The sequence below is a fragment of the Besnoitia besnoiti genome, chromosome X (assembly GCF_002563875.1).
Source record: "Besnoitia besnoiti strain Bb-Ger1 chromosome X, whole genome shotgun sequence".
Lineage (NCBI taxonomy): Eukaryota > Apicomplexa > Conoidasida > Eucoccidiorida > Sarcocystidae > Besnoitia > Besnoitia besnoiti.
Window position 1 is genome coordinate 2,298,890 of NC_042365.1, and position 20,035 is coordinate 2,318,924.

Consider the following 20,035-nt stretch of genomic DNA (forward strand, 5'->3'; position numbering starts at 1 on the left):
TCAAAGGCGAACGACGGCCCTGAGGAACCCGCCGTCAACGCCCGAGCTGACGCGTCCCCACACGCGGAGCAGACGCTGTACTGCCAAGGAAGGAGAAAGAAAACGCCCTCCCGTCCCGAACCGCGAAAGAGGCCCTCGACCACGCGCTTGGAGGGAACGCAACCGCTGGTGGCTCAGCCGATTCGGCACACCGCTGTCACGGTTCTCTGAACGCAGAAAAGACAAGCGACAGCCAGGCAACACACCTGTGAAACGGAGTGCAGGCGGAAGGCACGCATACCCGAGGAAGAACCAACGTGGAAACAGGTGGCGAGCGAAGTCCGTCGACGATCGAGCTGGTACAGCACAACTGCTGTGTCCACCCACGCAGGCTAGCAGCGCACATCGAGGCCCTCCATCAAAGGCCACACAAGAGGAAACTATGGACAGCACACACGGAACACGGGGAGGGGCTAGAACTTCCGAGCATCGAGGCGCAGCTGCACTGACTCCCACCCACACGCACAAGTCATCCACTCGCACAGACCGTTGACACAGTGAAGAAGTGAAGTAAAAAGCAACTCTGGCCACCGGTGGCGCTGCACACGCTCCTCGACTATCTAGAGTGTATGCTAGTAGAGCAGCAGTGTCACCCAGCAGTCACACACAAAGGTGAGAAGGGATATTCAGAGCGCCAGTCGGCAAGAATCCGCACCAGGTGAAGGAAGGCAAGTGCCGAAGGTGGAGTTCCTTCACTTGTGAAAGCAGGGTAGGAGCGACGCACTGTCACGGCCGAAGACCGTCGACAATCGTCCCGAGTTGAAGGGAAGTATGGCTAAAAGGCTCACTCCCCCAGTAGCTGGTGAGGCTGACATGAGAGGTGAACGCAGAAAAGCCCTGAAACGGACTGCGGAGCCGAAAGAAAAAAAAACACACGGAAATACGAGTTGTAACTGGTAGAGGAGAAAACTGCGACGACCCGCCCGCCGTCGAAAAGAAGGTGGTGTATACGGGGCTAGCTTTGTGATAACGTCAACCACAACAAATCCGGAAACGGCGTGTCGTCAACTGGTGGAGACTAATGGCACTGTGACAGAAAAAGAAAAAACAAGAACGGTGAAAGACTTCTACTTTGTAGAGCTAAGGGAACAGAGCGCAGGGGTTTGGAGCGTCCGCAAATGGACATCCTTTCTGGCAGGGGGACTCGCCCCGCACGAGTTTTTGAAGAGAAGAAAAGAAAGGGAAGCATGTGTTTCACAGAAAAATTCGCTTTCTTTTGAATGGAAAGCATGGAAGCACTGATATCGCCACGTCTCCGCCCAGCGGCCACACAAACTGCGGAACCTCTCTACAGTGTTCGGAATTCAAGGCCTGTGCCGGCGCGCTGCGGGGTCGTCGCAGGCAAAATTTTACACCCAGAGACGAAGAAAAGGCTTGTGCCCGTCTTCTTTTTTGCCCCCCTTATATGTCCTCCTCCGCTCATTGGCATGTGGAACAGAAGAGTGAGACGGGAAACGCCCGTTCGCAGGGGAGGAAGGTAGAGGCATATCTCTCGGGAGTTTTTCGGGCGAGCAAAGCCAGAAGGCGGGCTTACGGCGAACGCGAAAACAACACCGAGGAGAGATCACCGCGCTACAGGAAGACCTGCGTTCTCTTTCGTTTACCTCCCGCTCCTTCTTCCCCCCTTCTCGCGCAACAGCCGGACTCTGGTTGCTACTCCCATCACCGTGCGCTGCTTGCCTGTAGTAGCAGCTCCGCACGCGCCAGTGCCACGCAACCCCCCTCGCAAAATTGACTGCAATTCCGCTCGCTGCTGCTCCCGCCCATCCGGCGTATAAGCCGGTCGGCTACTACAAGGCCGCACACGAAAAGTCGACACAAGGCAGGCTGAAGAATTTCGGAACGATTTTGCTCGTACGTGCTACAGAGAGTATTGGTCTCCGAACGTGACCAGCTCGGTGGCACCTTCCAGCAGATGCTACTTGTCTCCTGATGAGTAGTCCGGAACACTTCGGCGGAGGTCTTTCTGTTTGAAACTCAAGGATGATTTAACCCGTGTCTGGCGGAGAATGGGGCGGGTTGCCGCGGCCGAACAACTGGAAGACCTACGTGGGAATTGCTTGGATGTCCGCAGTGCAGGGCGTTTGTGAATTTATGCAGAGTCTAGAAGATTTGGTTCAGTCATAGAGTACGCTGAGTGGACTTTCTGCGCTTATCGTCATTCGCGGAAGGTCGGTAGAGATCTTCGGGTGTGTGCAACAGCCCGTCGGTAGCGTGCTTTCTGGCGGCTCCTTAAAACTGATGACAACAGAACGGCTAACGAGTATATATCGTAGCCGTGAGTGGTTGTCAGCTGCTGCAATATTCAGAGAGTTTCCGTGAGTTCACTGAAATGGAAGCGGTAGCGCGACGAGGTGCTGGCTGGAGCAGCCCCTCGAATTTGGTGGAGGAGGACGCCCTGATACTGCCACAATCGGGCGCAGTAGTTGGAACGAAGGCGGGGGCAGTTCGCGCTTGGCGCCCCTCATGTCGAGATTTGACTCTTCAATCGGACATCTAGTAGTCTGCAGGGTTGTCCCCGAACGGCCGCCTCACATAGACAAGGTGTTGACCTGCCGTGACAGTTTGGTAAGGATGTTGTAGTGTCGCAGTTTGAAATGCCGTGTAAGAAGGCCGTGCACAAGACAGAGGAGGATGTTGTCGAATCTTTCGCTAACATGTAGTTTGTTTTACCCACACGCCTTGGTCGTCTTCTTTGCGGGGACAAACGCATCTCACTAACTGATGGTAGCGCAAATATCCCCACAGAGAGGCCTCTCCGCACGAATTGTTTGTACATGTTAGTCTCGAGGCGCCAGTAAAATTGCGGGACGCTCTATGTCGAAGGACTGGCATGAACGTGTGTATCGGAGAGACCGGCGTTTCAAGGGTCACAAATCACGATGGTGTCTATAGCTGAGGTTTATTTCTCCACCCCGTGCTTCAGCTCACCCGGCGTCGTCCGTACCGCTGGGGCAGCGTAAAACCACTGATTCGGAAGCAGTCCGGAAGGCTCTGCAGAAGATGTGAATGTGTCACACTGTGCGCCGGTGTCGTCCCCGATAGCGCATTCATGTAGTACACATCAAGCATCTGAACGTGGTCCGTGGTGGACGGCGTTTGTACAAAATTGGTTCCAGTGGCATCCGTGGTGTGGGATAAGTAGTTCCCCTCAGTGGAGTCCTGAGGATGTCTTTCATAGATGCAGGCTGGAGGCAGAGTACGGCCAACGTGAATCGTAAATGTTGCCCGTACTGTCCGCGGGCGGCTTCCCTCCCAGACACACATGGAACGACAGCCCGGTGCACCACCGGTCCATACCGCCCCGCACTCGATTGTGCAAGCGCTTTTATAATATATCCACGTGCCACTAGATGTATGATCTTACATTCAGCCGCGCTTGCACGGGTTTCACTTGCTTTTGCGCCCATGTGCATGCGCCTGCTACTAGATGTCCGCAAGTGGTGTGTCCCGCCTGCTTGTCTCTGCGGTCCGTATCGTCACGAGAGACCTAGCCTTTTCCAGCTGCCACGTCAGAAAAACTGTTGACGGCTTATGGCACACCAACAAATCAGCCACCAATTCCAGCTGAGAATCGGCAACGAAACGACTCCTGGCGCTGTTTACCTAGATGCCGCCTTCACTTGGTTAGCCTCGCAGGAGGCAGTCTACACCGGTAACTCCAAATACAGCATACTGCAGCGAATGCCCTTTCCTCCCCGGGTGGGACGGGCACTAACTTGGTAACAGCGAAAGGTATCGTAATCATACTGCCCCGGTGTGGCAGCGCGTCACGAGCGGAGACAGCTTCTGTCATTCTCTTGATTGAAGTACTGCAGATGCTTGGCGAAAGCCAAGGCAACGACAGCAGCGCACCAGAGAGACAAATTCTCCATGCAACAGACTTTGCTCCCCCACAGGGCAGAACCCACACTGCAGTTCTGACAGTGAACTGACGAACGTTTCAGTGGAAGCATCGGCTCAGCACAACGAGCAGTGAGCGGTCGTTGTTTGTGTCGCCCATCTCACTGCATATGAAGGAAGAGCTAGTCCGTGAGAAGAAAGAGACCAGAGTGACGCATCTATGTGCCCTTCAGGACCGCACTAACACGTGGTGCAATCCACATTGAAACCCTTCCTGTGAACCGCTCCATTGAGGAGCCCCACACGCCTACGCCGCACCATTAGCAGGGCAGCGACCCTAGAGGCAGGGATCACAAAATTTCTGCGAAACAGTCTCACTATAATATATGTTTGAATGCGGCTGCATCAGCCGTATAAGCCGTTGTGCGAAGCACAGTGGCTCGTGTCGCCTTCTGGCGCTGATCATAAGAAGTCGTCCTCCGGTGAAACCACGCATGATTCTACCCTAAACCACTGCACCCATTCTCCACCCGCCCTCAGCGCCCCTTCAGTTCTCCCTAGCGACCATGTACCCCCCAACCTGCATCAGGCACTGCCGGTTCCCGTGGCGCAGCTGCAATGCCGCAAAACGAAGTCGGCAATAAGGACCTGAGTTGTGCGTGTACTCGGTCCCCTTCACTCCTCGCTGTCGGTCGCGTTGACGCGATCTGGATAATAGCCTAAGGCCTACGGAATCGCACAGCAAAGATTCCCAAAACGAAGGGTCAAAAACAGGCACGAGGTAACGTTTGTGGCTCCCCCTCGTCAAGCAAAGAACTCAGCCTCCTTTACGCTTGAACTCATCTGCATGGTACACAATTCAATGTAACGTTAGGTCGGATGCCTTAAGCCTGCCGAAAAACGGCGGAAGAACTGCATGGAAGATGGATGTGTTCTGAAGGATCCCCGGTCACAGACGATCGGCACTAGGCGCGATTAGAGAGCCTCTCATCCTGCACAGAGTACGGCAAGTGTTGTCTTCTTAGAAAACCATGTCGGAAAGCTATTTTCGTTGCTGTCCAGCCCACTTTCCACAACATCGCTCCTACGGCTCTCCGGGACTTTTCAAGGCAGCCGCGGTCGAAGGCTGGAAATCACGCGTTCGTTACCTCGTAGCGCTTCTCCATGCTCCCGTGCAAGGTATCTACGTATGTCGGATCGTCCACAAAATACTTGTGTGGAGCGTTGAGAATCAACGGAAAACGCGCGTAGTTGAGACCCCGGGAAGGGCGAATACCCCACGGGTGCGCTCCAAGGTAATCTGGCTCATTATCAACGAACGAGTTCTGAAACCGCATGGCAAAGTTCCTGGCAGGGCAAGAGCAAATCACCACAACAGGTCCCACACCAATGCACGAAGGAAGGCGTGAAAGAGAGAGAGAACCCATTCTCAGGAGAACTCTTCAGGTTGGTGAGCTCCTCACGCCGGCCTACTCCTACATAGGTGGCGCTCTCATCAACCACCAGCTGTGAAGCGCCGCGACTCCAGCTTGGAAGCCAACACAGATTATCCAGGTAACGAAAGGCTAATCATATGCGCCCACCCTCTCACAGGTTCTCGGGTACCCATAAAAGGAACACCGTCGAAGGGTTGTCATCCCCGCCCTCTCATCCCTTGTTACCTGAGATAGTGGTTGTAGTACGGCAGAGAGTACAGATGATGTTGCCACCTATCGATGTAGTGCCTTCGTGACTCTCCATGTCGGACACTGTGCACACAGGAAAAAAAGAAAGGTGAAGGAAAGGAAGATGATGCACTTGGTGCCTGCAAATCGTCATTACTTTTGCGGATGCCGCCCTCGTAGCGAGCAAAAACTGCATCGACTTCCCAGCTCACCAGATGTCAGGGTTCAGCATGAGGTGCCTCAAGCACATAGTCGCTGCACATCCCACTGCAAAGAACGAGACAAACAAGTAGTTGTACTGGACCGGATCCGCAAAGTACGCGTTGTAAAACTTCTTCGCATACATATCCACCACTATGTGGTCCGTGCCCCTGGTGCACCAATTCCCAAAAATTGCCCGCAGGTGGGCGGCATTCATCTTTCCGACGTTGAGAGTTGTGCTACGGGGAAACCCTGCAAAAAAAAAAAAACAACATGAGGTCCGATGCGTACTTAACTGATTGATAGATGCGTTCGCGTCATGGCGTCCGTGCAAGCCTAGAGCTGTTGCGCACTGTTGACGCTCAAAATATGCAGCCCGCTCACACCGTTCACCGCTCGCCAAAAGAGACATTAACAGAAAGGAATCCACGAATTAAAACAAGGAAAATCACGCAACTGGATGGCGCATCTCCACTGTCTGTGCTCACCGGAAAGGGAGGGGCTGTCGGCCTGACGACCCTAGACAGAAATGTGGCAAACCCAATCGCAGACGAGTGCACAGTGGATGCTACCTTAGAAACACTTCAAAAATCAAACCAGTTACACCGGCGAGGAACAAGTTAGCATGAAGTTCTCTGTTGTTTTGGCATCATATTAATACAAACGGACGAACTCTCGCATGCAATTAAAGGATACCCGAGATTGCATTGAGTATATGAACCCGTCTATAGGGACTTGCGTGCTCTGGTGCAGGCTCTCGGGGCTCAACGCGTCCCTACCAAACCGCACCCGAGCCGCAAGAAAGTAACGAGTTGCGGTTCTGGTGGAGTAGGAACCGGCAGTGTCGTTTCATCATTTCATCCGTGAGTCCAAATGAGTGGACGATTTTTCTTTCTTGGGCGCAGGCTCGTATTTTCTACGCGCTTCCACGGGCTGCATGCCTATGATCCCATGATTTTCCACCTTCAGGGAACAGAGACGGTATATTTTCTATAAGACGGTATATTTTCTATAATGAATAAAAATACCGCACTCCCAGACTTAAAGCACTGCCTATGGGTGCAGTACGCTCTGCGCCAAGAGCAGTACGATGGTAAAACTTCATGATTTCTCAGGGTCGCGAGAGCCCCCCATGCCATATCGCCAGCTCTAGTCACAATAGTTCGCGCGAATGCGGTTCACGGGTGTGCGCGCGTAGTTCCACAAGTTAAGCCTGCGAGAGTGCCGATATGAGCAATTCGGAAAACCAGGTTCTGCACCCAACCCAAAGCAGCCGGCCTCGTTGGCGTGTGCTGGGCGGAGACGTCTGCTGCATCCGCCTCAGCCCACGGGCTAGGTCTCAAGCGGAATGCGCTGCCACCTAAACTGAACGTCACTGGTTCGAGTCCTTGCTATTGCTGTCTCCAGCAAACAGATAAGAGGAAATTCGGATGCTCCGGCGGCGGTGTATGCTTAGCGCGTAGTGTGTGTACCCGTGGTACGCGATCGTGCAGGGCAGACGCCAACGTGCTGCTGGCACGCGAGGGTACAACCGCGGTAGCTGCGCACATCATCTGGAACTCTGGCAGTCAGTTAACCGGTGTCGGAAAGAACTTTACTCGCAGTGCACGGGGGCCCCGTCCATATCTATACAGCACTGGCACAACCGTCCCTTTGCGTTTCGACGCAGGACTCGAAAGAAGGCAGGGGACAAGGACTTGCCGCGGCGAGACGCGAACAGTGTATGGATACATCGTCAACATTTTACACGCTGACGTACAGGCCAAGAACCTGGTACAGTCGATGATCCAAGATACCGGGACTCAGGCCGGTTTTCTCCCCTATTGTTTTGAGACGGCCAACAAGATACTGTCTTGCTCTGCCATAGAAGCAGCTTGGCCCTCGTGGTATGTTGTATCAGTAGATTTTTCTTTCATTGTTTTTGTCACAGCTGGACGACGCTCTCGCAGACATCGTGCTGGACTGGCTTGCAGAGTCTCCACGAGTGAAGGAACCTTAGCAATTATGCTTCAGTCCTCTCATTGCATCATCGTCTGTCGTGTCATTTCACGCTGCCGACGCCTCGTTGTACTCGCGCATTGTGCGAAACGATTCCACGGATGGAGAAGCGTGCCGAAGAGACAGACACTCGGACACCTTGGAGCTTCTTCATTTGATAGCAGACTAGGGATATGGTCCCCATTCGTTCGCACTGCGAGACTTCCCTTCGCCTATGAAATAATGGGCGTAAAGGGTGAGTTGCACGCTGGCCACCGTCACTAGCCATGTTGCTTCCACGCATCTGCACTGCGGAAGTGCGGAATCAACCCTACGATATAGTGTGGACCAGTTCCCAACAGACATGACGCAAGTTTTATCAGAAGGAAGCGGGAAAAACAGATGAAAAACGTGGCATGCGTTTAGCCAAGCCTTCAACTATGACACTTTATCCAAGTCCGTTTGACAAATTGCAGACACAAGCATCTTGATAGAGATGCATCAAGATAGACAGACCCGAATGCCATCGCGCACGCAGCTACCCACGAAACACAGAAATACATACACCTAAAATATATATATGTATCCGCACGCGGAGTGCATAGAGTGCGGGTTCCTCTCGCCGACGCCTGCGTGAGTGTGCGCGCGTCTGCGTAAAGCTTTTGATCCAATAGCTGGCAAGGACATCCCCAGGCCGACTTTCTCTTCGGTGCGTGTGCGTATCGGGGCGTGTGACTTCATTTTCTTCTTGAACCTGTGCTCACATGTCGAGTTGCGCGAGGGGGAGAGGCTGCAGCGAGGTCGGTGCGCGGCTCGGCTCAGTCCAGGAGACTGGGAGGGGCGCTGATTGCGACTGTGTGCGCGGCGAAGTCGATGTCCCACACGGTCTGGTTGTAGGCCAGCGGCAGCAAAAACCTGAAGGCACGCTAGAAACCTCACGCCACGAGACTTATCCAGTCGACGCAAGAATTCGAAGCGTCTCAGAGCGCTGTGGCGTCTGCATCCCTAGAGGGCGTGGAGGCACTCTGCCTCAGCGAGAAGGGCGCCGAGGCCGCAGAGTCGCGCGAGGGGGGCGGGAGGGGGGGGAAGTTTGAGAGAGGCCCTCGGCGGCTGCAGCTACTTCGGCACGCAGTTGGTCTCCTTGACGCAGGCGTACAGAATGGAGCGCTAAACCGCTTGAAACAATATACATGAATCGTATCAGGAACATTTATCCTAATCAGCACCCACGCCTCGCCCGCCAGTTTTGGAGACACACGCGCCAAGAACCCCGGAGACGAGGCGCCCCCCAGCAGGCGAGGTCTAAGAGAAATATGAAGACACACCGCCGTCCCAGAGGAGGCATTTTCAGACGCTAGGCGCAGTGGAGGAAGCTCAGTCCAACATCAAGTGTGCGACTCGAGCTAAACTCACTTTTTCTTCTGCGCAGGCGCATCGAGATCGGTTTCCGCGGCGGCGAGCTGCCCGGCGCGGGAAGTCCCCGTCAGGAGGTTTTGGAACGTCAAGAGATCCGCGCGGTCAGTGCTCTCGCCAACTTCTTCAAACAGTTCGTCGTCTTCCACTATCCAGTCGGTTCCTTGGTCTCCTTCCTCGAGCCACCAGCCGCCCTCGCCGCCTCTCGTGGCGACGGCAGGCTCGAGTTTCCGCAGCTCGCTTTGCGCCCTCCGGAGCGCGTCCTCGTCCCCCAGCCAAACCAGGGAATCCTGGAAGTTCTCCGCATGCAGGGAACTCCCTGGATTGGCCAGCGGCGCACCGCCGCTCACGGCGTCGGAAAAAGCCGAGGCTTCGCTGCTCCACCGCTGCGCCTCGCTCTGCGCGACAGCCTCTCTCACAACTTCCCTGCGGCGGTCGCGCAGGCGCCCCTGGAAATCCGTGACCAGCGTCGAGTTGCCCGAAGTGTACATACACCTAAGCTCGTGGGCGTTGGCCCGGTCGTGGTGGCGGAATTTTTTCCCGCAGAACTCGCACTGAAAGAGCACCTCCAGGCCAGCTGCTTTCATTCTCTCGTCCAGCCTGCTAGTCTTCATGTACGTCTCCCCGAAAATCTCGGGAGGCATCGCGCGAGGCGGCGGAGCGAAATCGTGCAGAAGGGGCTTGGCCGCGACGTCTCGGTACAGAAGAATTTCCAGCGAGTCGTCCGCGGCCGCGACAGCTGACTGACGCACAGGCACAGCCGCGCACCAACCAAGCGCGCATGAGTGTCCAGGGCGCCCCGCGACCCCAGAAGTCGCTGAAAGTGCTCACACAGGACAGCATCCACAGGGGAATCAGCGAGAGCAAAGACGAGCTCTGTTCCCCTCCACAAAAGCCACTCCCACGTCACAGGGTCCCAGACGGTGTCGCACTCGCAGGGGGCCACGAAGAGCGGCGGCGGTGTCTGTCGCTCTGTGGCGAGGGCTTTCCGGAGAAAAGTCGCCTCTCACGACGTTTCACGAAGAAGAAAGCGCGAAGACGAAAAGAGACACCACCCCTTAACCTGATACGCAGTCAGTGAACATGCGGGTGCGCAGGCAGATGCGTGGGCATCTGTGCCGCGGGGTCGACTCGGACGCGACCTCGCGCGTGTGGGGGGTGGACTGCAGGCGGCAGGCGGAACTCTGCGCCTCACCACTCAGTTGCGTTTCTGAAAGAACCCCCCAGCGCCGCATGCGGTCGACGCAACTGCCGCCGCGGCCGGGCCGCCACCAGGAGCTGCAAAAGGAGCAGCGCGTACCTCCTTCACGGCGGTTTCGCGGGGGATGACTCTGACCACGCGGCCAATCTGAAGCGCGGCACAGCACACGGACAGAAACTCAGGTGGAGCGCGACGCTGCGCAGCTCCACGGCCGCATGTCTGCACTTCCGCGCAACATCGAAGGGAAATCTTCTCTGAAACCCCTCAATTCGGCGAACTGCGCGCGACACGAGGCTCAAATACGAGAGCCGCCACGTACTTTGTTCTTTTCAGGGTCTCCATGGACTGTGACGAAGAAGCCGGAGAGTTCCGACAGGAGGTACCGCCCGGCGGGGAGATCCTGTCGAGCCTGGTGCGCCGAAATCACCAAGAGCCCGCCAGTCAGGGCCTCCGCTGCGTTCCTGAACCGACAGAGGAACAGACGCAAGGTGCCCAAGAAGGTAAAAAAAATCTTTCTTGGTTTGACGTGGACACTGAAATCTATGTCTTTACGGACCCTCACGATGGAATGGCCCACTCTCGACGGCGAGGCTTACAACGTCAAGACGCGCGCTGCAGCGACCTCAGCGAATCGCGACCTCTTTGGCCAACTCGAGAGTCAAGCAAGCGTCTTCGAAGGCGTTACACGCTCAACTGTGCTTGCGCAGACACCGCACGGAATCCGTGAGAATGTGCCCTTCCCACCCAGAGTTTATTTTCCCGGCGTGCATAGCTGTTATCTTATAATACGTAGCTATCCTACCCGTGCGACCCAGATTGGTATACCTCAAATCGCCTCAAGACGTGACAGTCCCTAGAAGGCCGCAGAGGACTCCGGTCTGAGATACAGATGGGGTTTCGCAAGCCTCGTCTTCCACGGAAAGGGGCACCTCTAAACTGCGACCTGCGCTCTCACGACTGGCCGCTCTGCGCCGGGGGCAGAGACTCGCCTCGCTGAAGAGGCGGAGGCGCGTGGCAGCCAGCCCGCGCGACTTAGCGCCCGCTGTGCCGCGAGAACGAAAACTCGAATTACCTGTCGTCGATGGACTTGAATTTCAGAAGCAGCAGCCTCTGCTGACCAGTTCGTCGCGTCCGCTCGACCTCCAACGAGGAGAGTCGTCCCCGCCCGGCCGGTGTGAAGAAGAGGCGCACACCTACCGACAGACCAGCGACAGCTGCCCAATTTATTCAGATTCACATTTGTATTACGGTAGAGTCATGAGGGTGGCTAGAGGTAGACAGCTGAACGAAAAATCTGAAGCGCGACCTGGTGCGCTCATCGTCGCCAGGTAGAGCAGTGCAGACACCACCCGCTGCGACGAATAGAGACGAAAACACCTTCGGGTACTTTCATACATACATCCATACATGCGTGCATACAAATGTATATATATATATATACATATACACGTATACGTAGGCGTCTTTGCGTGTGGGAAAGAGTGCCCCTCTGCATATGCGCATGTATGCCGCAACCCGAAATGCAATGGAGGACTCTGAGCTAGCCTTAGTTGGGCACCCGAACAAGAAGACGGGGTGGAACACAGCGTCTGGGGGGACGCGGCCGAGGCGGCGCTTGCGCCTCGATATCATCCCGCGGGCACGTTCGGTGTCTCTACAGCACTCTCAATCGCCCCCCGCGTGTGCCTTCCGTCTCGTCGCGCGGGAAGGCGCTAAGGGGCGCATTCGAATCTTCAGTCTACTGACAACACACGCTAAGCCTCCAACGCAGCTGACAGCCTGCCTGCCCCTTACCATCCACATGGTGCTACGCTAGTAGGTTATGATAGATGTGAATATATAGATACAGACCTAGAAATATAGATGTAGGTATACAGATACATATGGATAGATATACACAGGTATGGGGATATTGGCACCGGAGGCGACGTGCATGCAGCGGCCTGGCCTCCGTCCTCCCGCATCCACTCAGTGCGGCTCCTCTCTCTCGTCCCTGTGCCGGTTTCTTTGTCTGCCAGCGTAGAGTCTTGTGCGCGTGCCCGCAGTCTTTCCTCGCTGTCTCCCTCAACTTCCACGCACTTGGCTCGCCGAGGCGCTCCTGAACTCTATACGTGGTGGCGCGGACCTTGACTTCGCCATGGAGGCCGTGGACGCCAAGGACTTTACCCACCGAAATCCAGTCGTTCGCCATAGTCTGCAGCGCGAGCGTGCGCGGGGAAGCCCGCGGGGCGTCCGGCCCCGGCCGGCGGCTCTGCGGCGCGGCGTCCGGCGCGCCCGTCGGGGCTTCCAGGCCCGCGTCCCCAGGCCCAGTCTTCGGCGGTTTTGCCGCTGAGAAGTCGCCCGGGAGAAGAAACTCCCCCTGCTGTAGGCCGCCTGGGGCCTGCGCGGCCCGCATGGGGTGCGGCCTCGAAGAAAGATCCTCCACGGCCAGCGGAGAGCCGAAGGGCCAGGGGGCACTTGCCCCCGCAGGGGCGACGCCCGCGTTGTCGGCCCCTCCGGCAGCAGTCACGCGCAGATCTCTGGAGTGAGGCTCCAAAGACAAGGAGACCGACGCGCCTGCCGCGGGCGCGCAGGTTGAGGAAGGCGCGGGGTCGCGGCCGGGCGCCGCCGCTCCCGCACGGCTCGCTATTCCCCTTCCATCTGAGCCAGCGAGCAGAACAGGCCCGTGGGCGCGGCAGCGACTCGCTCTGCGCGGGCCGCCGCAGGTCTGCTCCTTCGGCTTCCTCCACAGAGCCCCCCGCCCGCCCTCCCGGGGCCCGCAGGCCTCCGTCGCGCGACGCGCAAGAGCGATCTGGCGGGAGCCAGACAGAAGAGCGTCGGCAGGCAGCGGGTAGGAAGCGACGGCTCGGGCGCTCTGCCGCGAGGTCCGCAGCGACGTGGTGACAGGGAAGCTGAGACGGCGAAGCGAGAGGCGGAGAAAGCCTGCAAGAGGCTCCCGGCACAGTACCGTGGAACTCGGGGACGGTCGCGAGGCTTCGAGGAGGCGGGCGGAAGACAGCGCGGCGAAGGCGAAAAGAGAACAGAGACTCGCGAGAGCAACGCGCGTGGAGGCTCGGGATGGGAAAACTCTCTGCGGCTGAGGTCGGGCCATGCCTAGCAGTAGCGGGAGACTCTTCAAAACCTTCTGAAGCGCCAGGGCTGCAGGCGAAGAGCATAGGCCTTCGAATAAACAGAGGGAGATAGAAATTGACTGCGCTCCGCCAAGGGAGAGATGCAGATGGCACGCACGCGCCTCAAAAACGTGACAGCGCGCAGTGTCTCAGCCGGAGAGGCGGCACGCCAGCGAACCGCGGCAGGCGAGCGCCCAAACGAAGCTGAGGAGACGGAGAGTCCGCCTCACCTGTGTACTCGCCTACGTAGGCAAACTGATGAGCGGCGAAGAAAGTTTTAGAAATGTAACGACCAGCTCGCGCGGGGGGGAGTGAAGCTTTCCCGGTGCCTCTTCTCGCGGGTCGCGCGGCCCTCTTCCGCGGCACACCGAGAGCAGGAAGGCACGCCTCACCTCAGCAGCGGATTGCAGAGTCCACAGAAGCGAAGAGTGAGCCGGGAACTCTGAATCAAAACATCCGCTGGCCTCGGCGGTGACGAAGGCAGCGGAAACCTTCCTGGTTAACGGCAGGCGCGGCGGTTTAGAAAAGCCTCGCACGCGTTTGTTTCAAGACACAGGAAACGTCCCGGGCGTTGTGTCTGCATGCGCTCAGGCGCAACTCCGCACGAAGTGGCTCCACAAAAGGAATTGTCAAGGCTGAAATGGAGGCCGGAAATACGGAAAATCAGCAAAAACGATGCATTTGTGCCAACTACGTGTGCTGACAAAGTGTGCCTTCTTCGGCGGTGAAAAACGCAATTGAGACGATAAGCGCATGCGGAGAGAGAGACGCATTGCGGCTTTCTCATTCTTATGCGCTGCGAGACACGCACAAACATCGCGTGCACCTGCATTTCGTCACGGCAATTCACCCAGCTCATCGCTTGGGTTTCTCTCGCATATGCTCTCACCATTAAGTGCATAACTGCTGCTTGACTCCTCTGTGCCCTCGTGGACTCCTCGGATTTCTTTCTAGTCTTGTCGCAAGGCTCGAGGAACGCTGCGCCGCACAAATTTTCGAAGTCACTCGGGCAGAGCTTTTCGGCTGCTTGGCACTTCATTTTCTCCCGATACATCCCGTTCGATTTTCAGCGCTCGCCTCGCTGACCCGGTATGATTGGAGGTACCTCGCAACCTGGCAGACTGAACGCCGCGTGAATCCCGAACACCGCTCCCGCTCGCTCCCACGCCCATTGCCTCCTTCTGCAGCACGCAGGCCTCGTCTTGCCGCTCTGTTGAGCTTCGGTACGTCGTCTGGTGCTTGGCAGGTACGCCTGGACTCGCCCTGTGCTACGAGGCCCGATTCGAGCTGGTGTACCGCCTGATCCGGCCGTGAATAGGTTTGCGAGGTGCCTCAAGGGCACGTCAGTGATGGAGAAGGTGCATAAGCGTTTACTTCTGCTCAAAGAACTACACCCCGTGTAAGTGTACCTACTGAAATCTGCTTCAAAATTGAAACTGGCTCTCCTTGGAGCTGGCGATGGTGCCCGATTCCCCACCTTCTTCAGACCTCTCTGCGGCGTACGCCGGGCAGCGCGGCGTGGAGAGGATTGCGCTTCCAGCTCGCGTGACCGCATGTCAGCTCGGCGTCGCGCCGCACGAGGCAGAGGATGGCGCTCCGCTTGCTGCAGGCTTTGCGATTCTCGCGACGTCTTCTGGGCACTTCATCGACCCCAGCTCGGGTCGCTTCGTCCTCTCAGAGAGCGACCAGGGCGACTTGGAAGAACTCGAGGCCATCAGCAGCAGCACCAGCAGCAGCGGAAACGACGACGCCTCGCTGCTCCAAAGCGACAGCGGCCGCCAGTCGCCCAGTCTCCTCGACTCGCGGAGTGAACTGGGGGGCCTCGCGGCAGAAGACGAGTTCTTCCGAGTCGAGGAGACATCCGGGAGCGAAGGCCCCTTCCCCGCCTTTCGCGGAGCGGAGTGCAGGGCCGCCGCACGCCGATCGCTCGATTTCTGCGACTCCCCCCGCGCCCAAGACAGAGAAGATGCGGAGCGCAGCCGTGCGATCGAGGGCGACGGCGGCGCGGCCTGCAGCGGCGAGCCCGCCGAGGGTCTGCGGCCGCGCGGGTCGCGGCCCGCGGGCCCAAGGGGGGAGGACGGGGAGTGCGCTGCGCATGCGCCAGAAGAAGACTTTAGGAGTCCAGTGGGAGGCTCAGGCGCCGGGCGTTCTTCCGTTCAGAAACCAGGAGCTGGGCAGGAGGAGGTCATGGGCAGCGCAAGCCCCGGGCCTGCGCCCTCGGTGCCTCCCTCTGGTGTCGCGTGTGAGGCGGTGAGGGTTCGAGCCGCAGGCACACCATCACGAAGGGAAGAAAAAAGAGACTTTGAGGCTGATAGCCAGCCGCCTTCCGCAGAGGCCGGTCGCAGGCCGTCGCCGGCATTCGAGCCCCGCACTTTTGCGGCGCTTCCGAAGTCTGGGCGGGGCGGCGGCGCGCCTCGGCCGCATGCAAGCGGAGCGGCGGCTGCGGAATCCGGAGAAGTCGAGGCTGACGGCGACAGGCCGCGAAGCGCGGGAGCGCAGAGTCAGCTCGCGCACGTGCCCAGAGTCGCAGGCTCGGGAGGACGCGAGGAGGAGGGGAGTGAAGACGAGGAGGAGTTCGAGTCGCCGCAGGAAGACCTCGACAGTCACTCCGCGGGGGACTCCTCAGTAGCCCGCGGAGGGACGCCCAGCAGCGACAGCCTAGCAGGCCGCGGGGGCGACGCATCCGCAGCGGCCTCTCTTTTCGAAGGCGGCGAGCGCCCCAGGGCCTTGCCGAGCCTGGAGAGGACCCGGCGTGCCGCAGGGCTTCCAGAAGGCGACTTTCCGCGCGACGCCGCGACCAGCGAACCCCACGCGGTACGCGAGCCGGAGACTGGCGCTCCAGCGCTCGACGCTAGTCGCAGCCAATGGCGCCGATCGGTCACTGTTGTGTTCCACGGATAAACGTCTCTTTCGGCGGGCATTGAAAGCCGCGGGGGTGTGGGGTCAATCTGGTCAGCAATCCAGGCCGCCTGCGTGGCGCCGAGCCGCACGAAACGAGGTGTCGTTCGTCCTGGGGTGGATGCCGGGCGCGTCGGGCTCTGTCGGGGTCGAGTCGGCAGCGCACCAGAGGCTCAATCCCAGGTGCTTCGCTTTAGGTGGGGTTGCGCGTTCCCGCGGGCAAGAGCGTCAACTGCGATATGCTCACAGAGGCGCAGCATGATGCAGCGCGTGTGTTACCGATTGAAGGCCTTGCGCGCAACCTTTCACTCTTCTGTTGTGTTTCTGCCTGTCTGTGTGTGCGTTAGACGGACGCCTCAGCCGCGGGCTGCGCCGAGCCGCGCAAGCATCGAGGTTCTGCTGCGTCCCGGGTCATGCCTCCGTCGTCTTGCTATGAGTCTGACACGGAATGCGCGGAGCTCAGCGCGCATGCTGGTGGCGGCGAGTGCGCCGCTGGCCATGCTGCTCATGCGGCAGCGCGAGCTCTGCAGCCTTCCGGCGCTCCAGACTGCGCTGCGGCTGCCAGAAAGCCGAGAGACAGGCACGAAGCGAGAAACCAACGCAATGTGAGCGGCGAACGCGAGACGATGACTGCCTCAGAGGCGGACGAGGCGTGTCCGCATGGTGGCTGCCGCCGCCACGAAGGCGACTTACAGCTTTGCTGGGAGCCCCAGTTCGACGCAGCCTGGAGCGTGGAGACGCACCTCGTTGGCCTGCGCGACTTCAAAGGTATTGCATCGAGGAGGCCGAAGACACTCCCTCTCTCTCTGAGTGGCCTTCCCGTCTCCGTGCGAATCTTAAAGCCTCCGTCAGTTGCATGTATGCGAGCACAGTGTGTGCGGCAGACTCGGTGTGCGGTTTGTTTGCTTGGAAGCTGTAGTCGTCATAACTGTTTGTCTAGTATGAGCATCGAAGCAGCCCGGTAGTAGACATTACGGTACTATATGAAAGTCGGTTGTGGGATAGCACTTCCAATGATAATCAAAAAGATCCTACTGTATATCATATCCTAACCCATCCACTGACTACATGTTGAGTCATAAAATGTTGTTGGCCGCGACAAAGGATCTGCTTGTGCGTGGCTTGTCTGAAACACACGCTTCGCTTCCGTGAGCGACCGCTTGGCACGCAGTCCCTGTGTGGGGCGAGCTCGGGGTCTCGCTGCAACCTGCGTGATTCGCGTCTCTTCTTTCCCACGAATGGCGGAGCACGCAACTGTCTCACATGGCAATGCAGAGGCTGCAACCAGCCGGCCCGCTTGGGGAGGCACGTGGTCAGGTCCCTTCGACTCTGACGCGGCGGCCTGCATCTAGCAATCGCGTGGGGCGCCTCCCATGCCTTGTGGATATCCGCGTGTGCCGTGTGCCTGTCAACTTTGTTGGGCTGTGACTCCTGGGGATCCTACATCCATACCGAGAGTGCCGCCGTTTCAGGCCCCTCTACGGCTGCGCCGATTCCCAATTCCTCATGCCGCGCAGTTTCGCCCAGTTCATCTCCGTTTGCGTCGTCTGTGTACTTGGCAGGAGTGTCAGCCAGGGGTGCGAAGGGGTTTGCTTGGCCGCGCTCTCTTTGCTTGTTTCTTTGAAGCGTTCCTTCCCCCCCTGAAAGTGTGTCTTCTTTCGTGCGGCTTGCACGTTTCAAGTCGAAAGCGCAGGGTAGTTCTGTCGTTATGGCGTGTGTGGCTTACAGTGCACATTTGTTTGTCGAATGTGGGCGGGGCTGCGCGCCTGCGCGTCAGTCGGTTCAAAGTGGACGCCTATCAGCGCTTTGACGCCGTCATCAGCTTCCTCAAAAAGGCCTTGAAGAAGGACCTCCTGGTGAGCCAAGCCTGCAGGCGGTGCGCACCTCTCGCGTGCGCTCGTCGGCGTGCGCCGTCAGCTTCGAATGTCAGCTGTTCCTGAGCCTAAGCGACCGCAGCTGTGGTCCCTTGACGGAGCGGCCGCGTGTCTCTCTCCTCGGTCCCAGCCCTCTGCCTGCCACGGGACCGTGTCTTTTGCCGCTGCGATGCGTCCGGTGTTGGTCGCGAGATACAGCACGTTGTAGCACGTTGATTCGAAGGTTCCGCATATGTAGGCTGCGTGGCTTCGGGTACTCTGTTCCCGCTGTGTCAGTTCGGCCTTCGCCCCATACCATGCGTGCTCCGCTGCGCGCCATATGAAAACAGGCTTTTGCAGCCTGAGGAAAGCGAACGACGCGCGCGTACGGAGACGGTTTTCCCTCCTGTGGCGCCCAGTGACGGTTCGCAGCGCGTCTAACTGGCCGCTCGGTCTCTGCCTGTTTTCAGTACGTCTACGTCAACAACTTCATCCAGCCCCAGCCTGACGAGTTCGTCGCAGATTTGTTCAAGGTAAGTGGCCCCGTAGTCGGCCTTGTCGTCTCTTCACCCGCTTGACTACGAGGCGTGTGTTGAGTCGCATGCTGCATAACCCAGCGCAGCGGACTTCGGTCAGCGCAGAGTGGCAGGCGATCACGTGTTAGTGCTTCTTGGGATCCGGAACCGGCCGCAAGCTGTCGCACTTTGTGGGAGGACTGGGCTGTGGCCCCCCCCCCGCCCCCCGCGCGAGGTGCCCGGAAGGCGGGGTTCTTCGCGTTTTCACGATGGAAGAAGGGAGGCCAGACCCGCCGGTTTGTCTGGCACCTCTCCCGCAACAGATTTCTGCTTCGCGCGATTGTCTGTCGGTGCTCTCGCAGGCCTTTGGAGTCGGCGGCAGCCTGATGGTATCGTACTGCTACACGCCTGCCTATTAAACGGTTTGCCGCAGTTTATCCGACGGAGGCGCTCCGCCGTTAGGCCGCGCCCGCAGGCGAGCCAAGGACGTGCGCGCCATTTCTGCAATGAGCAGCACAAGGCGAGAGACGATAACTGGTGATCTGGCTCAACCCGAAGCTACCCCGTTGATGGACGCGTACGATACGAGAGATGCAGCCTCGGCGGAGAGTCACTTTTCAGACGCACGATCGCATAGCATTTGTACAGAGACGATAGTTCCCTATATTGGAATAGGAATATTAACGGTGCGTGGAGTCGGTCGGGATCTCCCCCGAAGGCGTGAAAAGAGCGCGCACGGAGGCCTACGAGGCGAGCACCACGACATCTCTTTTTGGCGTGTCCGCCCCGGAGCTTCACGAAGAAATGAGGCTTTGGAGCGCCGTCGGCGCCACGCAGCCTGTCGATGCAAAACAAGCATATCTCCCGTACATCTCACGTCCAAGCAGCACCCTAAACCCTAAACTTTTTTCGAACCAAGTAATGCATGCATCTAGACGACACTTTGAGTTGAGCCTCTGGGGCGCGCGCTCTCCCGTGGCTTTTTTTTGCGTGGAATGAATGGATTTGCTAGCGCCCAAGAATGCATTTGTGGGAGGGTGGGCACAGCCTGTGGATGTGCTGATTGCTGGAGTTTGGAATCGTATTGTGCAAGTCGCTGAGAGACCGGTGATCTTTTCGAGTGTCCATGCCGTGGGACTGCGAAACGCACATCCTTATGGCTGTGCGAAACACTTTCGCTCTTCTTCAGTGAATCCGGTAAACAAAGACCTTCACGCTCTATAGCATTAGTCCAACGCGTTGTATCCCCCAGACAGGAGTAGTGTATATAAACCTAGGAACTTCATTTAGCTACTGTAAATTACAGGGAGTCTGATGCATA

The 20,035-nt window shown here is 58.0% G+C and overlaps 3 protein-coding genes across 3 annotated transcripts; 1 reads left to right on the top strand and 2 right to left on the bottom strand.

Annotated features, from left to right (window-relative positions):
• Positions 1 to 4,557: 4,557 nt before the first annotated feature.
• On the bottom strand, positions 4,558 to 5,964 carry BESB_018680 (uncharacterized protein; the record flags this gene model as incomplete). Its single annotated transcript, XM_029360583.1, has 4 exons — positions 4,558 to 4,608; positions 5,031 to 5,229; positions 5,544 to 5,630; positions 5,759 to 5,964. The coding sequence occupies 4 exons, from the start codon at positions 5,962 to 5,964 to the stop codon at positions 4,558 to 4,560; spliced, it is 543 nt and encodes a 180-aa protein (XP_029216559.1).
• A 2,578-nt stretch (positions 5,965 to 8,542) lies between these two features.
• On the bottom strand, positions 8,543 to 13,429 carry BESB_018690 (16S rRNA processing protein RimM domain-containing protein; the record flags this gene model as incomplete). The annotated part of the gene is made up of 6 exons (XM_029360584.1): positions 8,543 to 8,639; positions 9,138 to 9,880; positions 10,438 to 10,485; positions 10,658 to 10,799; positions 11,411 to 11,531; positions 12,418 to 13,429. 6 exons carry the CDS (start codon positions 13,427 to 13,429, stop codon positions 8,543 to 8,545), a joined length of 2,163 nt encoding a protein of 720 aa, XP_029216560.1.
• A 1,477-nt stretch (positions 13,430 to 14,906) lies between these two features.
• On the top strand, positions 14,907 to 19,133 carry BESB_018700 (putative autophagy-related 12 variant 1; the record flags this gene model as incomplete). Its single annotated transcript, XM_029360585.1, has 5 exons — positions 14,907 to 16,262; positions 16,694 to 17,114; positions 18,075 to 18,202; positions 18,670 to 18,732; positions 19,077 to 19,133. 5 exons carry the CDS (start codon positions 14,907 to 14,909, stop codon positions 19,131 to 19,133), a joined length of 2,025 nt encoding a protein of 674 aa, XP_029216561.1.
• Positions 19,134 to 20,035: the final 902 nt, after the last annotated feature.